The following is a 24519-nucleotide window of genomic DNA, read 5'->3' on the forward strand; positions in this document are numbered from 1 at the left end:
TAAAGGAGGCTGTAATAGAACAATACACAAATGATAACCTGGTCCAAAGCAAATATTTAAGGGTTCTGGAGATAACCACAAAGCACTTGGGCCTTGGCTTCAGGGCGCATCATGCCACCAGAATCAGAGTTCCCTCTATGGATCATAAGAGCGCGCACACACACACGCGCACAAACACACAATGTCATGCATGCAGATGAAAATAAATGTGACTTAATGTAACATGTTAAATAAAACAAGTAAACAATCAAACATACCGTAGCATACAGGAAAAAAACAAGAAAACCAGCAGGCCTTTTGCATCTATGCTTCCATGATCTGGAACAACAAACCCCGTATCCATAAGGACTGCCCTAGCGCTGCTTCAGTTTAGGAAAGGGTTGAAGACACACCCCTTGATAGAAAACTACTCCGCAATTCAGCAGAAATCCAATAATCACCGACCTCTCCTGTTATTTATTGACTGTATGCTTGCCCTTGACCCTGCACAGCGCTGAGCTGCCTTTCGGACTATGTTCGCACTATACAAACACAACATACATAAATGCATACACTCAGATACACAGTGGATAGACCAAACTCCAGTGCATGTGCATAGTAGGGGCTGGGTTGATACCACTTCATCTTGTCCTCAAGTTCTGAAAGTATAACCGCAGGCAACAGACCAGACATTCAGAGAGAGATGTATCCTTCACTATCATTCTTCATGTAGGGTAGCGCCACCCTGACCCACTCGAGGCTCCACCTCCCCCCTCTGAACAAGGGTGATAGATTACGGCACACTCTGCGGATCAGCATATATATATACAATCTTTCATTGAGTTTTTTTCTAAAGTCGACCAGGTCGCCACAAGTCTTTGGAGGAATTTTTGCAGGAATAGACGATGGTTTGATTATTTCTATGTGCAATTTGCAGGTTGGATGCTCAGTGTAGAGCTTCAACTCAGCGCTGACGCGAGTCGACATTTTTGACCTTGGTGGAAACTGACACAAGGCGTCAGCTGCAGACAGAAGCCGCCCAAAATACCCCGACATTTCTAACGAAGATTGACACCGCTTTGCTTCTTTAAAAAGACAGACCTCAGTCGTTTCCAAAGAAATCGAATCCATTCTGTGCCTGATCAACCAGACATTTTATTTAATAAAACATATACGTTATGTGCTTGCGCCGTAATAAGGTTAACTATTGTATAAACAATATCAAATGTGAAAAGCAGGCTATATTGCACGACATGCAGCAAGAAGCATGGTATGGTTTGAGCTGGCCAATTTTCAGTTTTATTTTGCTCTATAATGATAGCGCCGGGAGCTGTCATGGCAGATGGAAATGCAACCAATTTATAGGAAATATCATATCAAGTCGACAGCCCGAGCTGTCAGCTGCTATCTTCAAAGCTGCCACTGTTGCTGCACGAATGGAAACGCATGGAGCTCATCGGGTCTGACACGTAACCTGCAGAAAGCAGAAGAGGTATCACTGATGTTACTCGCCAGCAGCCAGGCTTCATCTTTCTACACGGTGCAGCATGCAACAGATACATTCCCATATATTTTTATTCTAAACTTTGCTCTTTCACATTAATAAGTTAAATATAATTCTGGGGACTCTAAAGAGTACCTCATGCAGGTTCCTACTTTTGAAAGGCAATTGACCAATTGAAAAGTTAAGTGCAAGCTCTAAACCAGATAGTTTTTAACGAATATTTTTAGTTGAAAACTAGTACTTCTTGGAGCCAATCAGTGTTTTTATTTGTTCAAGTTCGGATCTTACTCCTTCTCTATAAAACATTTCTTCTTCAAGATTCGAATCAGCACAGGTTTCTTAACTCTGTTGTGACACTGAAAAAAGTAAACGTTTCCTGGAAACACTTAAAATGGGAATAAGCAAATAAAATTATTTCGGAGTAGGCAATAATCACACACATTCAAACGGAATCACTGATACATAACCACTGTAACAATAATCTACAGTGTTATTTAATTAATACAAAGTGAAAAAACATTTCCTAAACATCTGAGAGCAGATTTTTTTAATATTCATGCAACGCAATCCCGCAAGACACCTTACTGCGCTGCGTGAAAGGGAGAGGCCAGAAATGAGCAGTAGTTAACATTATACAGCACATAGGGAGAGGGCAGAAATGAGCAGTAGTTAACATTATACAGCACATAGGGAGAGGGCAGAAATGAGCAGTAGTTAACATTATACAGCACATAGGGAGAGGGCAGAAATGAGCAGTAGTTAACATTATACAGCACATAGGGAGAGGGCAGAAATGAGCAGTAGTTAACATTATACAGCACATTCCTGCTCTCTGCCTGCGCTTGCTTAAACTGCTACCTTGCTCCAATGGAGGCCATGTGCAAGGGGGCCTGCTTTGTATGAGGATTGTGCAAGAAGGGACACCTTCCGACTTGCATTGTTTTGCATTACTCCAGATTTACTAAGCAACGCAGGGCCATGCAAGGTGGCCTTGTGTTGCTTGGTAATTTTGACATAGGGTGTTGGTAGGGATTCTGCTTGGAAACAGAATTGTGCCTTGGGAGAACAGGACATCAGAATGTAGGGACTGAGGGGCATATCTACAAGGCACGGTGTTAGAATTATCGCCGCATTAGCATCTGTTTTGGGACGAAAAGCAGCGATAATTCTAACGCCCTATCAGCATGGACACGCTAACGTGTGAATCCATGCCTCTGTGCCCATTTTTTTAGCGCCTCACATCGCTAATGAGATGCGAGGGAGGTGTTCTCGACTGAAGCTCAGCGGGAAGAATCGCTAAAACTGCTACTCACTATTAACTAGATAATCGCTAACACTTCTAGCGTCATTTACACTAGCGCTAACTGGGTCTATCGCCGGTTCCTTACGCCTGATGAATTTATGACTTAGCAATATGTTGCATGGGAGGTGGATCATAATGCTAGATTCACCTCTCCCTATTTACAATGTTTACTCTGACTGTTCGTCATATCGCTGGTATTTCAGCGATATTTTATGCCCATCGCCACTATTGCCGAGATTTCTATCGCCTCGGCGATGCGCGTTGTAAATATTGCACTGACCGGGCAATAGAATCCGGCATTAGGCGGTGTTAGGATTTTGGACGGTATAGGCAGCCAGCGATCATTATCGCTGCCACTTGCTGATATGCCCCTAGGTCTCTCTACCACATCAGTACCTGTAGGCCCAAAACTGACTAGCTCAGTGCCTCAGCTGAACTCTTAACATTTCTAGAGTAGCAGGTGATTTCGGTCAACCTAGAACATGAATATCCAGTCCCCAAGGGACCCGTGTAAACAGATCATCACCTTTTGTTCTCACTCATGCATGTCTATAGTAAACAAAGTAAGACACAAAGGAAGTTTACAATATATTTATTAAAACTATCTCAGTCTATTTTGAAGCAAGTTTGGTTCGATTAGTAGATAAATACAACTGAGAACCATAATCAACATTACTAGCAGGCTGTAAACAATGAACAACCCAACCATGGCAACTAATATATCTATTTAGGCCTACCCTCACTAAGTGAGCACAGGGATATATTAGCGATATCTGGGATTAGCACCGGACCCCATACCTGGTGTGTGTAGTTAGGTGGTCCGCGTCATATGTGTAAATTCAGTTTATGCAAGGCTGCTGCCTACGTTCCAGAAGTGGACTCTTTGCTGGATTCACATCTTTACCTCCCAAGGGGGCAAGACATGGTTTATATGATAAATACTACTGTGTTAGAAAACTACAGCTGTGCTACCGTGATATGTCTAAAACGTTAGGAGATGTTGCTGAACTGGCACAAGAAAATAGTACCTAGTGTTGTTCAACCTTGTAAGAAATGATTGAATCCCAAGAAGAGTCTCTGAATAATAAAAAATACTTGCAGCATATTTCTAAAATAATATTGTGTCACAAATACAAATGTATTATGTGTGACTGTGCGAAGCAGTGGCAAGCTAAAACAGCTAATAAGTGCAACTAAGGGGGAAACAGAGTGGACCCTAAAGGGAAATCACGGCATCCCCTCCTTAGTCAGGAAAGTAACTTAGCAACTAACTAAATAATAAAAACACGCACATAAGCAAAGCAAATTCAATGCAATGCTAATAAGCATGTCATACAAAAAAATTATGATCATTAAAATAAAAAAATATATAACATGAACATTTCGAAAATGTGACCAAATTAAGGTGAGCCGGAGGCACCCAAGATTTCTTCCACAAGATCAATGTTTAGTGAATATAGAATGGATTTCATCTCCACGGACGATGATTCCATAATAGCCCCATTTAAATGCTCCATAGAACAGACATGATCCTCGTTATCAGCCGATACTGAGGAAGTAGCTGGGTGACCTGCATCCATGTAAATAGAGCAAGAGTTCAGTATTCCTTGTGCTGAAGCACCCATCTCCCTAAAGGGAGTGGCGCGTACCATGCATCTTGAAGCAGCCACAAGTTCGTGGGACAACTCCGAAAATGAGTTATTATCTGACCCATTAACAAGTTCATGTCCACAGGAACAGGCAATCGCATAGCCTAGCAAACATCCAGTGCCAACTAAAAGGGGCACCATAGGCAATGAAACACGGGTTGTACGCAGGTGAACCAGGTGGGTCAGAATGACAATCGCCAGTCAATGTGTAGTTCCCGGAGCAAAGGGACTCCAAAGAGTCGTATTATGCACCCACGGCAAGCTGGAACGGTGGTAGTTCTAGTACCAATGGGCTTCGAAACAGAACATCCATTGCAGAGAAGCAAAAATAGAACCAAAGTGTTGCCAATAAAGCCATAAAGGAGCTCATATGGAGTCTGGCCACCCAGAGATCATTTAGGGAGAGTATTAAGTGCTCTTTGTACCCCATATAGGTGGTGGATCCAACTATGCCCTGTACCTAATGCTCTAGCAGTTAAGGACTGCTTTGAGTCACGGGTCATCCTCTCCACAGCAGAATTGCCCTTGGGCCAATATGTAGAAGAGTAACGTATCTCTACACCCGGGGAAGCCATAGAATCCCTATATACTTTTGAGGCGAAAGCAGGGCCATGATATGAGTGGAACGTAGTGCATGCATATGTTCCAATAAAGACTTGCAAATTTTTAATAACAGTTTAAGTTTCAGCCAAATGTTGTGGCCACACCCAGAGGAACCTTGAGCAAGAATAAACTGCAAGCAGGATAAATTTAGACACTCCATCTGAATTAAGAGGACCACAGTGGTCCAAATAAATGCAGCAGAAAGGTTTGTTGGAAATCAACAGGTGTGTCTGCGGTGGACAAGCCACAGTGGAAGATTTAATTTGTTGATAAATGTCACAACTAAGGACATATTTCTTGTTTGGCCTGTTTATGTAAGCCATGCCACTGATAATGTTGCTGTAGCCACGAAATTGTGGCTGCCACACCTGCGTGTGTAGAAGCAACACCTTCATGTGCAGCTATCACTAAGCCAAGCCTGCAATCTTAGTTGGGAATCAAACGATTACCAACCCCTGGAACTGTTTCAAAGGGAAAATTGAGTTCACTTATATCAATGGTACTCAAAGTATTGGCCTGGGGGCTGCATGTGGCCCTCCTGACCTTTACTTGTGGCCCCTGGTCAACAGCAGCACTAGGCTGCATTCCACTCAACTAAACACTAACATCTAAAAGATGTTGAATAAACAGGAAAGCATTTATTTAAAGGTTAAGTGAAGTTAAAGAAAGGAACACTCATTTTTAAACACATCTTGCTGCAAAAGTGTAAACATTTTATAAAGTGTCTTCTAAATTAAAAAAGTGTATTTCATTAACATGCAGAACCGTTTCTCCTTATTACATCAGATTATATCAGTACGTTGAGAAATATTTTTTGTTTAAAGTGATTGTTTTCAAACATGAATTTAAAAACATTAATTCTTCCCTCCACCCTAATAACAATGCCAATATTGAACTAAGAGTTAAGTTCGTTGTTATGTGCATCCTTGAGTGGCCTGGGTTCCTATTATACATGAACAACATTAAAATTTATCAATCAAACACAGGGGAGAATTTTGTAAAACCCACATCTTGAAGTCATATTCATAATGAAGAAAATGGAGGGAAAGTGAAAACAATTGCCGAGGATCACACAATTTGGTAAAGTGGGGAAGCCAGTTTTAAACCCAGGTTTTCTGGTTTCACATTGTGCAGTTCATCACTAGATATATACATTTTCTCTACTTCCACTAAACCCACCGTACCACAGACACTGCTGTCCAACCTACTGCCCCAACCACCACCCTGTTGGCATCAATGCAGCCCTTGGTCACATCACAGACCAAACATTTTGGCCCCTGGGAAAATGTTTGTGAGTACCCATGACTTAGATGATATGTGTATTTAGCTGGAGAACCCCTAGGCAAAGAGGTGCAGTCGCGTGTAGCATTAACGGCAGACAAGATATAAATCTCCATCCTGGTCATGAGTCACTGTAGCAACTGTTGTAGTCACAACTGAGGATTTGGTCGCTTCATCTGCCGAAGTATTCTCTACAACGTGTAGTACCACACATTGATGACCCAATGTATGAATGGCATAAGTCAGTGGCAACCCATCTTTAAGGTCTGTCACCTTCACTGAAAGTGTTTTATGCTTTATTGTGTTTTCTTTAGAATCTTTGAATCCATTTTGGTGCCAATTATGCAAATTGCCATTAAAAGACTGGAAACAATAATACAAATATGTGTGGGGAATCCAGGATTCGTATAATCCAGTGCAAATAATAAGACCTTCAGTTCAGCTAACTACACAGTGCTGTCCCCTAAGGACTGTGTGCAAGTATTTTGGGGTTGGAATTTTCCATCCAACATCACACCAAGAACAGTGGGGCATGCTGCTGAATATTGGTGTTTGGTACCTAAAGCAGGTTAGGCTGAACCATCAGTATAAACAATGTATACCGATGAAGTGGCAAAATAGTTCTGCGCATGGGATAGACATGCTCATATTGAAGAAACTCCTTTGTCTGTAAAGACGGGTCAAAGACAAAGTCTACATAAAGAACTGTTAAGGATGGTGCCCATTGTATCCATCCAGGATGAAGGGCTATAGCTTTAGGAATGCTAGCTTTGGGGACAGCCTTCAAAATTAAAATGGGAGTAATAACAATAATGTGTTTCCCTTGTGCAAATGGTCGCTCTTTAAGTGTAGCCATCTGCACCTAGTCCGTATTTTTTCAGTGAATGTGAAACGCATTCCTGCATTGGAATATAAATGCAATTTTTATGCAATTGCCACTGCCTCACCTTCATTAGAGGTGACATAGGTAAAGCCAATAGCACCTGCAATTATACGGATGACCAGATTTGTTGTGTTGACACGTGTATGTAAGTGTCGTGTTGCAAGCAAGTCAGACTGTAGTGATCTGATTATGTTAGTATGTTCTGATGTCCAATGAGAACACAAAAAATCAGGATGAATCATTTCATATAATGATTTAGGGCCACATGCATCAACATAAGGAATTGCGCTTCCTAAATAGCAATTTTTAAGGAATCGGAATCACAATTCCTTATGCATGTAGCAATCGCAAAATAAATTGTGATTCCTAAACATTACCTAACAGTGATTTGCAAATTGCGAATCGCTATTAGGTAATGTCACTACATTCATTCCTTTGGGCCTATAGGTCCATAGGAATGAATGGGAATTGATTTTGCACATTGTGATTGCCAAATTGGTAATCGCAAATTGCAAATGCAATTCCAAGTGTGCCAGGGGGCCTAAGGCCCCTCTGATGCACCCCCCGAAAAGGTAAGTGTGCACATGTGGCGTAAATACATGCCCTAAGGGCATGTGTGTGTGCCACATGTCACTTTGAAAAATGCACTTTTGTGCATTTTTCAAAGAATTTTCAAATTTCCATCAACTTGAAGTTGATGGTAATTAGCGTTTCCTAAATGCACAGTTTGTAATTGGGTAAGGCTTGATATTGCCTTTAGGAAATCACAATTTGCGATTCCCTAAATGCATTTGCAATTTAGGTAATCCCAATAAAATGCGATTACCTAATTTTCTAATTCTAAGCCTTTGATGCATCGGAAAAGGCCTTAATCTGGTTGCAAACAAGCCGATTCTGTGAATCGGCCCATTTGGTACTGGAAAAAAGCTTGATGCATGTGGCCCCTAATGCATTGTGCATAATCAGGTTTGTACATTCTGCCTAAATTAAGGAAGCCTAACAAGGATTGCAGTATCTGCAGAGTGTTTGGAGGCTGCAGCAGAGCATACTTCGTAAGTTCGTAACCGAAAAATAGGACACTTAGAAGTGGTATATTAGATTTCTTAAAGTTGAACTTGTAGCAAGATTCAGTGAAACCCAATATTATGCGTTCCACTCTGGCCAAATGTGGGTTTAACTCATCATCCATCAGCTAGCTATCATCTACATAGGACAATGCGTTGGGGGTCAATATCTTGTCGAATTGACACCATGCGGGCAGCAAACAGTCCAGGACTGTTATTATAGTCCACAGCAAGTTTGCACAATGATGCTGAAAGCTGAGTGCCAAGAATGCAGTTCAGTCTCTGTTTTCAGGCGCTATATTTTGGCAGAAAAAACATTGTAAATATCCAAAGTTATTTTGTGTTTCTTACGCCCTATATTAAATATAAGTGCTGTACTGTGTGTATTTTGAATTACAAATGTGATTGTATGACTGTTCAAATGCCTGTAGCCTAAGACCATGCAATATGAATGATCCATTTTCAAAACAGAAAAAAAGGGATTATTTATTTGAGCGAAACAGGGTTCAATTACTCTGTGGTACTCCAACTGGGAGAGTATTTCTCCAACAGGTGCTTTTGCATCCTGTTTTATGGGATATTGTGGTTACACTTGTGGGTATTATATGATAAGGGGAATCCTTATCCCAGCCAACATGATTGCAAAATAAAGCTGGGGCTAGTGTAAGAGCTCATTCAGCTGCAAAGGCAAAGGGTTTGACTTCATCAGGGATAAGTTCAGAAAAGGATGGGAGTATCACATCCTCACCCTGTGGGGATGTTTGGACAGACTGTGGGGGCCAATCGACCTCCGCTAAGAGAATGTCGTATAACAAAGTAACATTTTCCTAGAATATTACTCTAAAAGTGCACTGTATGTCGACCTCAATTTGTATATCCAAAGTAAATAATCTGTCTGGAGGGGCCACATGCCTGTCTGGGGTTTCAACTTTAACACAGATAGCAGGTGCTGTCGCTGCCAGAAACTCCTGGAGATTCCAGCGAGTGACCACTGTTGTGCTCTCGAGGAGAGTTCTCAGTGTCTGTGGCATACTTTGGGGTTATAATTTCAACTTTCTGCTTCTGAAATTGGGGCTTAAATTGAGTAGATTTTTCTTCCTTTAACTTGACATCAGACGAGCGCTGTGAGTCCCTCTTCAGTTCACATACTCTTCTTGTCTGCAATCAGAATGCCCTCCTCTCTTGTATTGCTTTTCTGGTGAGTCCTGAAAGGAATGAGAAGGACGAGTATCAGAATACTGATACTTATCAGGTGCTTTTATTTGTGTGCAATCATGTCATTTGTATCGCCTGTCAGAGGACTCCGGAGGTAGAGATCCTCCTTGAGATTTAACTTTTTTTTAGGTTTGGGTTTGTCCCATAATTTTTTAACAAACTCCAGGTTCGGCTTTAAAGTTGGCACTAGGTTTGCCAAGTTGTGGTTTACTGGGTCTGGTTCCCAAATTATTGTGTCCTATAGAAGTATATACTTCAGCAATAATTATAGATAGCTAGTGTTCATGGTTGAGTGGTGCAACCTTCACAAGCTGTTGGCGCATAGCCAGAGAAGCTGCTTCACCTTTAATGTTAGACAGAATCATTGCAGAGACTACTGCAGAGTTTCCCATTAGTTTGATCCCCAAATCCAGAGCATCAGCTGCCACGCGTTCATTCTGTAATTGTTTGAACACCTCCGGCAAGACTTACATAGACGGAGTACCATGTGTTATGTAATAGACAGCGGCAAAGACTGTGCCCCAAGTGGCGCTGCCAACTATTATGGGAACCATCCCATGGGGTAAGCACATAGTCAATATCCGGTGCTTGTCTTGTGGTCCCAAAGGGGAAATGCAGCATAAATTTGATAAATTATTTTGGTGATCCCAAAAAATAATTTCCTTACAGCTTGTGGATATTTTGCCCATAACTGAATGAACAATTAGAGTACTCATGGTTGTCACAGCAGGCAATTGATCCTGCCCTGCCAAGCCAACCCTTGCTGAGACAGCCAACAAGGTGCGCAAAACATACTGAGTTAAGCCTCTATATAGTCTAATTAGACCATTGTAAAATGTTTATAGTTCATTAACATTAAGACCGTGTAAATTAGGGTATGGTGTATAACCAGCTAATGCTGGCCAGGTAGCCCCTTCATTACTAATGGGATCCATGCATACTGGTGCAAGTACATGTATAAAGGCACCTTGGAATATGCTTTGTCTTGTTGCAGTGGGTTAACATTAGTGTATTTGTGAAAAGTGCCTGAATTAGAATCAACAGCAGGAAAATTGACCTAAGAGTAAAAGACTTCCAAGCGACAGCCGTCGTGGGCTTCAACCACGATGATAAAGTCATTGCCTGCAGCGCCAAGGCCATGCAAAGCTACATGTGCAAATACAGAAAGACTGCAATTGTCTGCAATTGGTAGAGGTTGTGGATGTGCCATTACAAAAAATTGAAACAAAGTGCAAAAAACAAATCCTTTTAAAGGCTCAAGCTTGAACAACCAACAGAAAAAATTAGGTGCTTCCAAAAAATACTGTGGTGTATATATCCCCAACACCACAAACGTCTCTGGTGTTAGGTGTGAGGGTACAATAGGCATACACAAGAACTACTCAGGAGACCCACCGAATAAGCACCAAATCATTGCTGGTTGTGCCATGTTGTAGGGATTCTGCTTGGAAACAGAACTGTGCTGTAGGAGAACAGGACGTCAGACTGTGCATAAGAAGTAGTGGAGCATGGCGTTAGCCTTCTTGGATTAACGCCATGCTCTGCCACTTTGGAAATGAACAAGGAGGACTGCAATGTCACTGAAGTACTAATGCGTCAAAGATGTCTGACATAAATCCCTTCAAAAATATGAAATCAATTTAGGATGCGCATATTTCAGGAGAATAGTTTTGCACATAGCATTGTCATCATTGCCTTGAAGCCCATTTGCCTTTATACATTAGCAAGCACTGACCTACTGGGGCCTGAGTGTGTGTGGAACAACCTTTGTTTTACTTTTCTGGAGCCTTAAATGCATTTGGTGACACAATGCAGGTGCATCGAGGACACGCTGAGTCGCTATATTTTTATTGGATCTTCTTATTGGACTAGTCATTATGGACAGAGTAGGCTCTTGTGCAACTGCCTAGCCTCGTGCTTTGTGGAGACTAGAAAAAAGGAGAGGGAGCGAGATAGAGAGAGAGAAAGAGAGAGAGAGAGAGACTTATAAAGTGTCTGTCTGGCTATGTCTCTGAGTTTGTGTTGTACTGTTTAATGTAGGGCAGTGGTGTTGCCAGATCATTAATGTAATTTGGGGGCTCATACATCAGATAATGTGGATGCTACAAAAGCAGTGGATAACACTAACATGATTGGTCTCATCTCTTTGCTATATGTGCTGAAGGACCAGGTAGTGATGATGGCAAATGAATTCCGAAATGCCAAGAACTGTGATTATCTGGGTCAACACAATCAATACTAGATGTCTTAGAGTCAAATCTCAGCTTCCAAAATGGCATAATGAGCTCCAAGGAGTACATATTGCCCATATATAGGATCTTTGGAAATGCAGGGCTGCACTGTATTTACAACAGTATGCTGTAGCTGTGTTTTTCTCCCTGCGCTGGCGCTAATTACAGCTGCCTAGTGCAGATTCAGGCATCCTTGCACCATTGTGCACGGATGCCTGAGTTGTGGGAATGGCTGTTTATGTGCAGCAAGGTGTTCATTCTTGCACATAAACAATCGTAAATGGTGATTTGTAACTTCTATGTGTGATGCTTTGTGCTGCACACATAGGGGCAGATTTACAAGCCCCCTGCGCCACCAGCACGTCACTTTTTGTGACATACTGGTGGCGCATGTTACTGCTCTATATTTACAAGGACAGAAAAAGCCACCCTGCGTGGCTTTTCCTGTCCTTGTAAATATGGCCCCTTTACATGCAGCACTTTGCGTGAAAGGGGCGTTCCATGGGTGTTGCTGTGGGTGTTCCCACGCAACATCCATGGAACAAGAGACATTTCCAGATTTATTAGGAACCGTAAATCTGGAAATGCGTCTGAATGCTACGCCACCCTAGGGGTGGCGTAGCGAGGCACAACGAGGTAGAAAGGTAGACAGCCATTTAAAAGCTTTTACATCAACATACATAAACTCAATTAAGCCATCTAGTAATCCTAAGGGTCTATAATGTCAAAGGCTACCGGTAGGAAATGTAACAAGACCTATCAACTTTATTAAAAGATAGTAAATATGCACAAATGTGATTCTTTCATTACAACTCTCTGCTTCCCTCCAAACATGAGATACTGTACACAAGGTTTTACCTCATGGGCCCGCTATAGTCCACATGCACCCAGTCATACACACCAAATGGGGTAACCCCTTTCTTGACCATCCTGAAGGATTTTGGAACCTCATCAAGGATATGAGGTACTAAATAAATGTTACAACATACTATGTAAGTCCCCACTTGGCCATGATATCTTGAGTAGTTATTCGTATTTTCTATAGATAATGTTAGTTTATGTTACCTGGAAAGAATGAAACCATTCTTCTAGTTTCTTAAAGGCACCTTAGTCTCCAGATTTATTGAAATCCAAGATGCTATATATAAACTCACAATGCAAACCTGAGATTGGCTTGTGTTAAGATGGAATCCCTGGAAGAAGCTTGAATTCTTTGAATATACCAACCTAGGCTGCGGAAAGAGCCACACTGATCTGGCATTTAAATAGGCGTAGTCCTAGTAGCTAGTATTGTGCCAGCAATCCTATTTAGTATATAGATTAGGAATGGGATTTCTGATTTACAAAAAAGACTAGCATCAGCACACATTTTGCACTAAACTCTGACCTGCCACTACATTTTCATTGTTTGAGATAGGCAAAAAGCTCTTATCCTGAATAGGGAGAAATGTTGCAAAGATTCACAAAACTGCATCTCATTAACATTAATGGGGTGAGAATTAGTTGGTGGCTCCTTGCAACCTTTTTCAAATGCTGGGATGGATGCACATCCCTGCATCCACATTCTTAAAAAGCCTACTATTTATTGCAGGGGCTGAAATGCAAACAAATAAAATAAGCATTAAGTGATTGTCCTCTTGGGGAGCATGACACTGTCTTCTGTTCTGCTAAATGCTGCCCCCAGTTTCTCAATCCCACATTCACAAAGTGGAACTTTCTAATCCCACCTTCTTTAAGAAAGTGATATTGCATACACGATTTATGACTGCAACTGTGGTCCCCACAGCATTGCTACATATTATTCCAATTTTAAGGAGGGGAACCTCTTTAATGCTCTTCCCTCCTTCTGAAGTGCAATGTTGCGAAGTAGACTGAGTGAGTAGAAAAGACATTTCCCACTCACCATGTGCCTTTGGTGCATTGTAAATAATGGCTTTGCACTAGCAAAACCTGTGATTTTGAAAATCTTAGGCTTTGCAAACACAACTATTTACTACAAGAGGATGGCGATGTTTAGGAGAAAAGCCCTCAGTCTGAAGGGGTAGATATCAATGGCAGCCACATTGTGTCTTCCATTTCTTTAAAAGATGAAAGTTGAAATGAACAAGGAGGACTGCAATGTCACTGAAGTACTAATGCGTCAAAGATGTCTGCTTTAAATCCCTTCAAAAATATGAAATCAATTTAGGATGCGCATATTTCAGGAGCATAGTTTTTCACATAGCATTGTCATCATTGCCTTGAAGCCCATTTGCCTTTATACATTAGCAAGCACTGACCTACTGGGGCCTGAGTGTGGAACAACCTTTGTTTTACTTTTCTGGAGCCTTAAATGCATTTGGTGACACAATGCAGGTGCATCGAGGACACGCTGAGTCGCTATATTATTATTGGATCTTCTTATTGGACTAGTCATTGTGGAACTGCATGAAAATGGATCCAGTCCTAACCTCGTGCTTTGTGGATACTAGGAAAAAGGATAGGGAGCGAGATACAGAGAGAGAAAGAGAGAGGGAGAGAGAGAGCCCTATAAAGTGTGTGTCTGGCTGTGTCTCTGTGTTTGTGTTGTACTGTTTAATGTAGGGCAGTGGTGTTGCCAGATCATTAATGTAATTTGGGTGCTCATACATCAGATAATGTGGATGCTACAAAAGCAGTGGATAACACTAACATGATTGCTCAAATCTCTTTGCTATATGTGCTGAAGGACCAGATAGTGATGATGGCAAATGAATTCTGAAATGCCAAGAACTGTGATTATCTGGGTTAACACAATCAATACTAGATGTCTTAGAGTCAAATCTCAGCTTCCAAAATGGCATAATGAGCTCCGAGGAGTACATATTGCCCATATATAGGATCCACCCTACATATCGACACTCCATAATTGTACCATTTAAACTTTTTAAATCTCTAAATTGGCCCAATGGAATTCAATCAGTGAATTAATCGGATCAGCATTTGTATAGCGCAGCCCTGTCACCCTTAGGGGTATCTGGGCGCTGAGGTTGCTGTGTCTCTCTCGAAAAGCCAGGTCTTGAGTTTCTTTCTGAAGTCCGCCAGGGAGGGTGCTTTTCGGAGGTGGGGGAGAAGGTTGTTCCAGGTCTTGTAGCAATACAGGAGTTGCCCCCATTGCAGCTGAGTCGGATGAGGGGAGTGAGTGTGTGGGCGAGTGAGGCAGAGCAGAGGTGTCTTGCGGGTAGATAGAAGTTCAGTCGATGGTTGATGTAGGATGGTCCTTGATCATGTAGGACTTTGTATTTGTGCATGAGGATCTTGAGCTGGCATCTCTTCTGAATTGGGAGCCTGAGCTGGGGAGTGATGTGAGTGCATTTGGGGAGGTCCAGGATGAGTCTGGCTGCGGTGTTCTGTATGGTCTGGTGCATTCTGAGGAACTGGGTGGAAATACTGGTATAGAGGGCTTTTCAGTAGTTGAGGCGGGTGGTGACAAGGGCCTGTGTCGTGGTGTTCTTGGTGTTGATTGGGAGCCACCTAAAGATTCTGCAGCGCATGCGACGGATGTGGAAGCAGAAGGCTGTAACTGAGTTGACTTTTCGTTTCATGGTCTGTTGGCTGTCGACGATGATGCCCAGGTTGCGCACATGGTCTGTCTGTGTGGGTGTTGATCCACATCCTGCTGTCCACCAGCTGTGGTACCATGCGGATGCGTCCTTTCCGAAGATTGGTACTTCAATTTTGTCGGAGTTGAGTTTGAGGCATTTGTCTCTCATCCATTTGGTGGCATTGGTCATGGCGTTGCAGAAGTTGGTTTTAGCATTGGTGGGATACTCGGTGAGTGCGAAGATTACTTGTGTGTCCTCTGCATAGGAGATTATGTGGAGTCATGGGATCTTATGACGTCTGTGTGGAGGGTCATGTAGATGTTGAACAGAGTGGGGCGATTCTTCGAGTACGCCTCAGATGATGCCCTTGGGTGCAGAAGTGAAGGGAGGCAGTCGGATACTCTGTTTACGTCGATGAGGGTGTGGTGGGAGTCTGTGTTGAATGCAGCAGAGAGGTCAAAGAGGATCAGGGCCCACAGTTTCTCAATGAGTGAGGAGAGGTCTGATGTTGTCTGTGGCAGCAATCAACGCGGTCTCTGTGTTGTGGTTGGCCCAGAATCCTGATTGTGAAGAGTTGAGTAGGTAGTTTTGTTCCAGGTATTCAGTGAGCTGTTGGTTGATGGCTTTCTCTAGTACTTTGTCAGGGTAGGGAAGCAGGGAGATCAGTATGTAATTTTTGAGGTCCATGGGGGTCGACAGAGTTTTTTTTTAGGAGGGGTCTGACCTCTGCATGTTTCCATCTGTCCAGGAAGGCTGTTGTGGTGATGGAGGTGTTGAGGATGCTGGTGAGTTCCGTGCTGATAGGGCTGGTTGAAGAGGTGGTGGGGGCAGGGGTCGGTGGGTGCCCCAGAGTGGGTGGCCAACATGACGGCTTTGGTGGTTTGAGTGGTGAGCGGGGACCAGGAAGTGATCGTTCGCTGGAGTTCGCTGGTTGGTTGAGGTTGTCTAAGCTAAAAGTGGTGGGTTGGAAATTGAAGTTGTTGTCAATGGTGGCAATCTTGCTGTGGAAGTGGTCTGAGAGGGTGTCACAGAGTTTTTGAGTGGGATGGATGCTGTTCTCTGTGGCTGTCGGGTTGGAGAATTCCTTGACTATTTTGAAGAGTTCCTTCGTGTGGTTAATGTCAACAAATCCAGTGGTGGCTATTTCAGTGATGTACATGAATGACAATTTACAGTTGTCTCTAGACTATTAGCCACTGCTCCAGGGCATGAAAAATTGAAGCAGAGGGCTGCAATATCAACCAAATATTAACCTTCTCGCAACGCAGAACAGGAGGAGGTCAAAGCCTTTTTGGCCGTATTCATGTGCTTCTACTTGTGACTCGTACCTGATGTGAGTGATTGTGGTTATGTGTTTCTTGTTGTCTATTTCTTTCCATTCAGAGTTTTGTGCAGTGTAAAGCATTATTGTGCCTACTTGCAGTTGGCAGAAATATCCACAATTTATGACCTTATTTCTATACTCCCCCTCATCTACATGGTTGCATGTCAGGGGGGAATAAACCTATAGGGATAAATATATGCAGTGTGTATGTGACTACCTTCCATTTGTAAGCGTACACACAGGACCAGGCTGACTAGTATGTGTGCTGACATTTAAGAATGTAATTTTACTTGTGTGTATCGTTTGTGAGATTGAACAAAGATCACCACAAAAGTTACAATTCCTCACTATTTTATGGAAGGCTACTGCATTGACCCAGATGTCATAGTCCAATGCTCAATTATGGTATTTAAGGCATAGATCAGAAATTATGGCCATATTTTGGCGTAATTGTTGGTCAGTCAACTCATCACTTATTAAACTATAATATTAAACTGTATTAGAGAGTTAATGAGTTAATCAAATGTCATAGGAAATATAATAAAAGCCCTCAAAATTATATGGAGCACAATTCAGCACATAATAATCATAATATTTCGGAGCTGGATATGGTTCACTTTAACTAACACACTCAGCATTTCAAATTATTTTTTTCTTGCCATGCTTGGGTTCAGATGCAACATAAATTCCTACACACTTGGGTTGAATATTTTGAATAGGTTTTGCAACTTTCATATATTTACCTTATTTGCAATCACAAATATTTTATTTTTACATTTTCTGTGGCGGAGCACTGAAAGTAAATGATGGAAAGTGCTGACAGATGTGCTTTAGCACAGCCTGGCTTGATGTCTGTTTCTTCACATAAATATTTATATAAATGTGGAAGAAAGTAAAATTGTCTCATGAGTGGCAGGTGGAATAAAAGTGTTCAATATACTGAATGTTTGCTTTGCTACAGAAAAAACACATTATTCGAATTTATGCAAGCTATTTTATTGCAACTGAGCGGTGCTGCTACATGAAATATTTTGACCTGACTGCTACAACACGTTTTAATAATCAGAGTCTTTACACTGATCATTAACTCTGTATGTGTATAGCTAGGCTCAGAAAGTACGATATTTTGACTATTTCCTCCTTGTTGCTGTAAATGGAGACTGTGCGTATGATTTTTTTGTACCCCGTGAGCTGTGGCCACGGAGAACAATAATGTCATGGAAAAGAGTTTTTTCTTCATGTCTTGCGTCATCACTGTAAGTCGCTTATTTATGTAAGTATTATATTTATTTGTTTAGGAGTTGTGATCTGTACTGCTTGTCACCTCAGGGTCTCTTCAGACCATTCACATGGTAGACGAGCAGTGGAAACATGGTGGGTCTCATTTAAGAGGTTTTGACGTAGGGCAGCACCACAAAGAATCTTGCAGTGCTGCCCTATGTCAAGACAACAGGGCAGAAATAAGTTGTATGTATGTTATTCGGCACATTCCTGTCCTTTTCCCCAGTGCCGGCGCACACTTGGCTGCCACGTGCCAATGCAGTGCTGATTGATTTTGTGCAGGAAGGGACGTCTTTCTACAAAAAATCAATCACAAGAGGTGATTTCCTTTTTCTATGTCTGCTGCATGCATGCAGCACACCTAGAAAGTGGAAAGCACGAGGAGAAATAAAAACATTTCTCCCTTTTGTGCCTTCTTAACGTCACCCCAGCACCTCCCTTACCCAACCCCTGGTGTTAGGTTGTGACGTATTCCCAGGTTTACGATTTCTCGCAAATCTGGGAATGTGTCAGGTCCCATGGGTGTTGCATGGGAATATCCACAGCAACTCCCATTGAATGCCCCTTTCACACAGTTTTCTGCATGAAAGGGGCCCATATTTATTAAGCCATGAAAAGCCACATAAAGTGGCTTTGTGTGGCCTGTAAATATGCAGTGGCACATTGCGCCACCGTAATGTCAAAAAAGTGAAGTTCCGGTGGTGCAAAAGTGCCGGTAGGGCCTCATTTATGAGGCCCGAGGTTTATATCTCTTGGATATTAGACACAGCGAGGATATGGGATGGCTCAAAATGTATCATGTTTCTGGGTCCTGGCCGCAAACAAATTTTTGCAGCATCACGTGATCGCTCACACACCTCTAAGCAAATCTCAGTTTACTGATGTGATTAGAGAGTCCTGGCTTGGATAGCTCATTGGTAATGGAATTTTAAAAGGCGTTTTCTGAATCTCTTTAACATGGGGCCATGTGAGGCCATTTCAGAGACTTCTGGTCAATGATAAAAGCTTTCAACAAACACTTGTGCTGCACCTTTATGGAGGGCATCCCCTGATTTCTTGCCTCGATATTGCCTGGTAAGTCACTTACGATCAGCATCACATGATTTTATGTATAGGGACGTGATGAGGTGCGGCTTTCTGAGGATAGATGTACTTTTGTCAAAATCTGCCAATAGGATTGTGTACCACTCTTAAACCGTAGGACTCTGTCTGGCAGTGATGCAGTGAAATGATTTCAGTGCTTAGTAGATATAGTAAGATTTCCTGATATTCTGGCAAAGCTTGACTGCTTTTCCTAAATTATCTAGAATTTCCATACAATATTTAGGGTAAACCCAAGTGAATCACATATTCTTTTACTTTATAACTCGCAATTGACTACATGGTCGTTTATTAACTTATTGATTCTGGTACTGTATGGCATTTTATTTAGGTGGTACAATGGCGAAGAACTTAACATTATTAAAATGGGCAGGTCTTTTCTAGGTTTTCTTGGAGATATTATGGAATGATTAATTAGCAATATTGACGTCAGGTGGTAGCTACAGAGCAAAATTGAGGGAAGGAGGAAGCACGGACACCAAGGGTTCCTGGAAGGGGAGGCGATTTGTATGAAATTTAAGAAAGAGCTTGATGGTCATTGCTTTGCAAAGCCGTCAAGAGTTTGTCCTAAATTTTGAATGTATACTGCCCAGATGTATTGAGGGATATTTTCGTCTAATTGCAGATTGTGTACAGTAGTATATTTAATAAGCTTACCACCCGCTTATGTATTGCAGTTTTTTTTACATATGCAGGTATCTTTTCTAGGTGTCTATCCATGCAACCCAGGACATTTGACAACCATTGTAGACAGGCCTAAATTTAAGACCATCTATTCCTTCCAACATTAGAATAAAGATAAATTGGTGTATTACACAATTATTGAGTCAAAATTAGCCTGTAACTTCAAAAGTGTGTTAAAAATATTGTCACTAGAAAAATATTGTGAAACAGAACATAAAATGTAAGAATATATTTTTTTGTATTTAATATAGTTCTTAAAAATATTGTTGTATTTAATGTTTACTGTAGTATAGTTGTAGCAAATATTGATTTTTAATTATTTAGTATACACTAGTAGTTATGTTAATTTAAGGTGTTAGTATTATTAGTATATTCCATGTGTCGATCGTTAACTTTTTGAGAGAGTTTTATTCAGATGCCTTAGGTTGCATTCGTTACGAAACACATTGAGAGTGCACTGAGCAATTTAAGATTTGTAGAGGTGTGAGGCAGGGGTGCATTCTGGGACCCTTCCTCTTCACGCTTTACATATATACCAGTGAAAGGTACTTGGTGGGGCGCTTCAAGATCTACCCTAAATTGAAGCCTGCCCCCTCTCAACGTTGCTCTACACAGATGACGCAGTTCTGATGGCTCATACCAGGAATGGGCTGCAACACCTTTTGGACAGTTTTGCCACCTCATCTTGGCCTCAATGTTAATCACAGTAAAACCTAGACTTCGATCATCGACCCAGCCCATAAAAGATCTTGTGCACACTTTTTAAGGGATGGTAAAATACCTACTAATGACACTTTTTCATATTTAAGTGTTACATTTTGATTGTTGCGTTAATTGCTGTCATTCATGGGAAGTTAGGAGCCTTTATTTTGAACAATCTATTATTGCAATGTTTAGTTTTGCTAATAGGCTTGGTATAAAATCCCTCAAAGAAATGACCAAGATCGAGGGCTTGATTCACAAAGGTATACTTAAACTTTGGTGTAAGTGTACTCTTTTTGGGTATTCACAGTCTATGGTTAGATAGTAACTTTACAACAGTGGAGACTCCTCAGTTGGGGCAGAGAACTCTGCACATAAAAAGGGTATCTTTAGTTCCTGAATACCGAAAAAGAGTTAACTACGCAAACGTTTAAGATTTCCTTTGTACAGGAGTGGCGGGTGCAGGTAAGCGCAGTGGGGTGGGGGAGTCAATAGATGATGCCGGGGGAAAATAACATAAAAAAACACTTACCTTTCACTCGCCGCATTGCTGAGTCGGTGATGCAGCAAGTGCAAGGAAAGTGTTTTTTTCTTTTTTTCCCCCTTTTTTCTTAAATTCTAACAAGCACTGCGACACCTTGCAGTGCATCTTGGATGGAACATCTTCACATTGGACGAATTGTGGGAAAAGGTAATGCATCTGAAGATAGGTGATCCATTAAATCAGGGAGAGAAATGTATGTATATCCACCCATTTAAATCCATGTTACCTCCAAGGCCTTATACAGCGCCGACAAGATGACATTGCATCAGCCTACCTATTCAAATTAAAAAATATTCCTGAGGGAGCCCAATGTAAAGCAATGAGTTGTAGCATCCCTCAACTCAGAATGCAGAAAATGCCAGTAAACAAGTATTTTAATTCTTCTCTTCATATGTGGGTAGCTTCTGGAACAACATACCACCTGGATAGGTAGATTTCCACATCACTTATCTCCACTGACACATGAACTAAAGAGTTATGTTTTCAAAGAACACATCAACAATCATCAATAAATATATATGCTTTCATCATATAAAAATATCAAACTCATCGTGTCTTCAAACCTATTAACAAAAATGTTTTCCTCTGCCGTCACCTAAATACAACTCTACATGTTCTTGAATGGTTCCCCAACAGCCGCGGCCCGTGCAGGTAAGAGCGGTGGGATGGTGGGGCCAGCTTGGGAGGATTTCGAAGGACGATGACGAGGGAAAATTAAATAAATAAATAATTTTCCCTCGTCATCGTCCGTCAAAATCCGCCCCCCAGCCGACCCCACCGCTCTTACCTGCATGGGCAGCAGCTGATCCCCAATCACCCTTAAATGGCAAAAACAGTGAAGGCTAAGTTATTCAGTATTTCTTCTCTATTAAAACAATCCAGATATACATCCTCTATAGGAAAATAAGGTGTGCATATTCTTATGAACCACAGCACACAAGTCTATGGTGTTTAATGTAAGTGCTTGGCCCAGAAAGGTATGGGTGTAAAATTGTGTCCTCCCTTGATCAATGCTTAAATCATACTTTTGGAAAAGAACTCATAAAACTGCACTATTAAAAATGTGTTAGCATTTAATGTTTTTGAAAGTGTTAATGCAAAACATTTTAGAAATAGATTGGTTTTATTGACCATTTGTTCTATAAAGGAGAGGTCTGTGTCGAGGGTGGGTTGAAGTGATTCTGCATTAACTGCTAGCTGGAAGGTGAAACCTCGCAGGTTCATAATATACAACGAAACTTGAATCTGAGGCTGTTTGGTGATGAAAGCAAACAGGAGGAATTCTGTCTTTGGTTCAGATTTAGATAGATGTTTGTTATGGAGCTTTGGATTATGTTGCAGCAGGTTTTGAGTCACTGTATGTCTGGGGTTGATGGCATTATGAGGTAGAGCTATGGTCTTATTTATTTTTATTTATTTATTAAATGTATAAGGCGCGACAGCTACCCAAAAAGGGTTTCCCGGTGCCGAAGCAGATCAGAGACTGTGTTTGAAAAGCAGCTTACAGGTTATTGGTTAAAAAGCCAAGTCTTCAATGATTTGCGAAATTGGACATATTCTGTTTCGTTTTGGAGAGCTATGGGCAGGGCATTCCAAAGTGAGGGGCCTAGATATGCAAATGACCTTCCACCCATCAGAGATAGTTTAATTTTAAGAACCAAAAACTTCCCCTGAGTGGATGAGCGGAGGTTACTAGGAGGGACATATGGACAGACCAGAGATTGAAGGTATTGAGGGGCAACTCCTATTTTCATTTTAAACATGTAGCTCAGGGCTTTGAACTTGATTCGATTCTCCACCCTGAGCCAGTGCAGGTCTCGTAGATGGCCGGAGATAGAGGTGGATCTAGGAATCCGGCAGAGAAGCCTTGCAGCGGAGTTCTGGACCATCTGCAGCCTGCGAATCACTTCCTTGTTTGAGCCCAAATAGAGAACATTGGCGTAGTCCAGCCTTGAAGTGATCAATGCATGGACTACAGTTTTCTGAGTGGGCTCTGGTAGCATCTAGATGATCTTTTTTAGCCACTTCAAGATGGTTAAACATGTGGCAGCTACCTTGACAGCTTGGGAGTGCATACTGAGCGAGTCATCAATGGTGACGCCCAAGTTGCAAACTTGGCAGCAGGGTATGGGAAGAGCACCCATCTCACAGGGTCAGTGTTGAGGGCCCCAGAGTTCCTTGTTTTTCCCAAGTACAAGGACCTCGGTTTTCTCACCGTTGAGTTTGAGGTAATTTGATTGCATCCACGATGTGATTTTGCTCAGACCCAACTGAAGGGGAGAAGGCTCCTTATGGAGAGAGAGAAAATGATTTGGCAGTCGTCCGCATAGGAAAACAGGGTCAGCCCTGACTCTTCTGCAACATCGGCTAAGGGTCTTACATATAAGTTAAAAAGTAAAGTGCTAAGAATGGATCCTTGAGGTACCCCATGGGCAAATGAGTAGATATCGGAAATAGCTGTGGGGGAAAAGACTTGAAAAGTGTGATTTGTGAGAAAAGAAATGAGCCATTTCAAAGCTGAACCTCAGAAGCCCAAGGATCTTAAAGTTTTAATTAACACGGTGTGAGACACTGCTTAAATCCAGAAAAATGAGGGCCACAGTGTCTCTTGCGTCCAGATGACGGCGCAGTCTTTCCGTTACCCCCAACAGGGTGGTTTCTGTTGAGAAGCCTGCTCTAAAACCTGATTGGGAAGGACGAAGAAACCTTTGTGTTTCAACGAACAGAGAGAGCTGTGCATGTACATGTTTCTCCAAGATCTTTGAGAAAGCCGGTAGCAGTGAGATGGGCCGATAGTTAGAGGGTAAATCGGGGTCAGCATTGGCCTTTTTGAGGAGAGGGAGTATCATGGCATGTTTCCAGTCAGGCGGGAGAGTGGCTTCCTGCAAGGAGACATTTAGGAGATCCATGACCACAAACAAAGATGGCGGTTCCAGCTGCTGGAGCACGGAGATGGGCAGAGGATCCCTAGGTGATCCAGATTTAATACTGTCTAAAAGTTTTTAAGGTAGTTGCATTTAACAGGGGCCATGTATCCAAATATTTAGCAGGTATGTTGGACGTCCTATCCTGGTTAGGAAGCATGTTATCCCTAGAGGATGGTGCAGGTATTACTGGAGGGGAAGATTTATCATACTGCATGCGCACTATGTCCAGGTATATTCTCTCGACCTTCTGAACAAAGAAAGTAGCCAAATCCTCACATTGCTGTTTATTGAGTGAAGGGGGCCTGGATTGGGTTTTGGAGCCAGCGAGCTCCTTGACCATGCTAAAAAGTGTTTTAGAACAGTTGAGGGCATCAGAGACGGTGGATGAAACATAGTCTGCACAGGCAGTTCTGCAAAGATTGTGATACATCTTTTGGCTGATTTGTAACTATTTTTAGATTCAGGGGTATAATTCCTTCTCCACCTACGTTCCATTGCTTTTCATTTGGCCTTCTCTTTTTTCAGAGTTTCAGTGAACCAAAGGTGCGGGGGGCGATGATTGTTAGCCCTTTTTTTCGATAGAGGTAAGCAGATGTCAATGGCATTAAGAAGCCATTTCTGCACCGAGGTAGAAAGCAAGTTCACCATTTGTTTGGAAATGGGCATGTGCGAGCACAAAAT

General features: G+C 41.9%; 1 protein-coding gene across 1 annotated transcript in view; it reads right to left on the minus strand.

Moving 5' to 3' along the window:
- Positions 1-1115: 1115 nt before the first annotated feature.
- TNNI3K (TNNI3 interacting kinase) overlaps positions 1116-24519 on the minus strand; it is a 2902528-nt gene continuing 2879124 nt past the window's right edge. Inside the window, exon 25 of the mRNA XM_085600138.1 lies at positions 1116-1453. Within this exon, the coding sequence (XP_085456264.1) occupies positions 1377-1453 (77 nt within the window). The 3' untranslated portion in view covers positions 1116-1376. The remainder of the gene's footprint in view (positions 1454-24519) is intronic.

This window comes from Triturus cristatus, chromosome 4_2 (assembly GCF_964204655.1).
Source record: "Triturus cristatus chromosome 4_2, aTriCri1.1, whole genome shotgun sequence".
Lineage (NCBI taxonomy): Eukaryota > Metazoa > Chordata > Amphibia > Caudata > Salamandridae > Triturus > Triturus cristatus.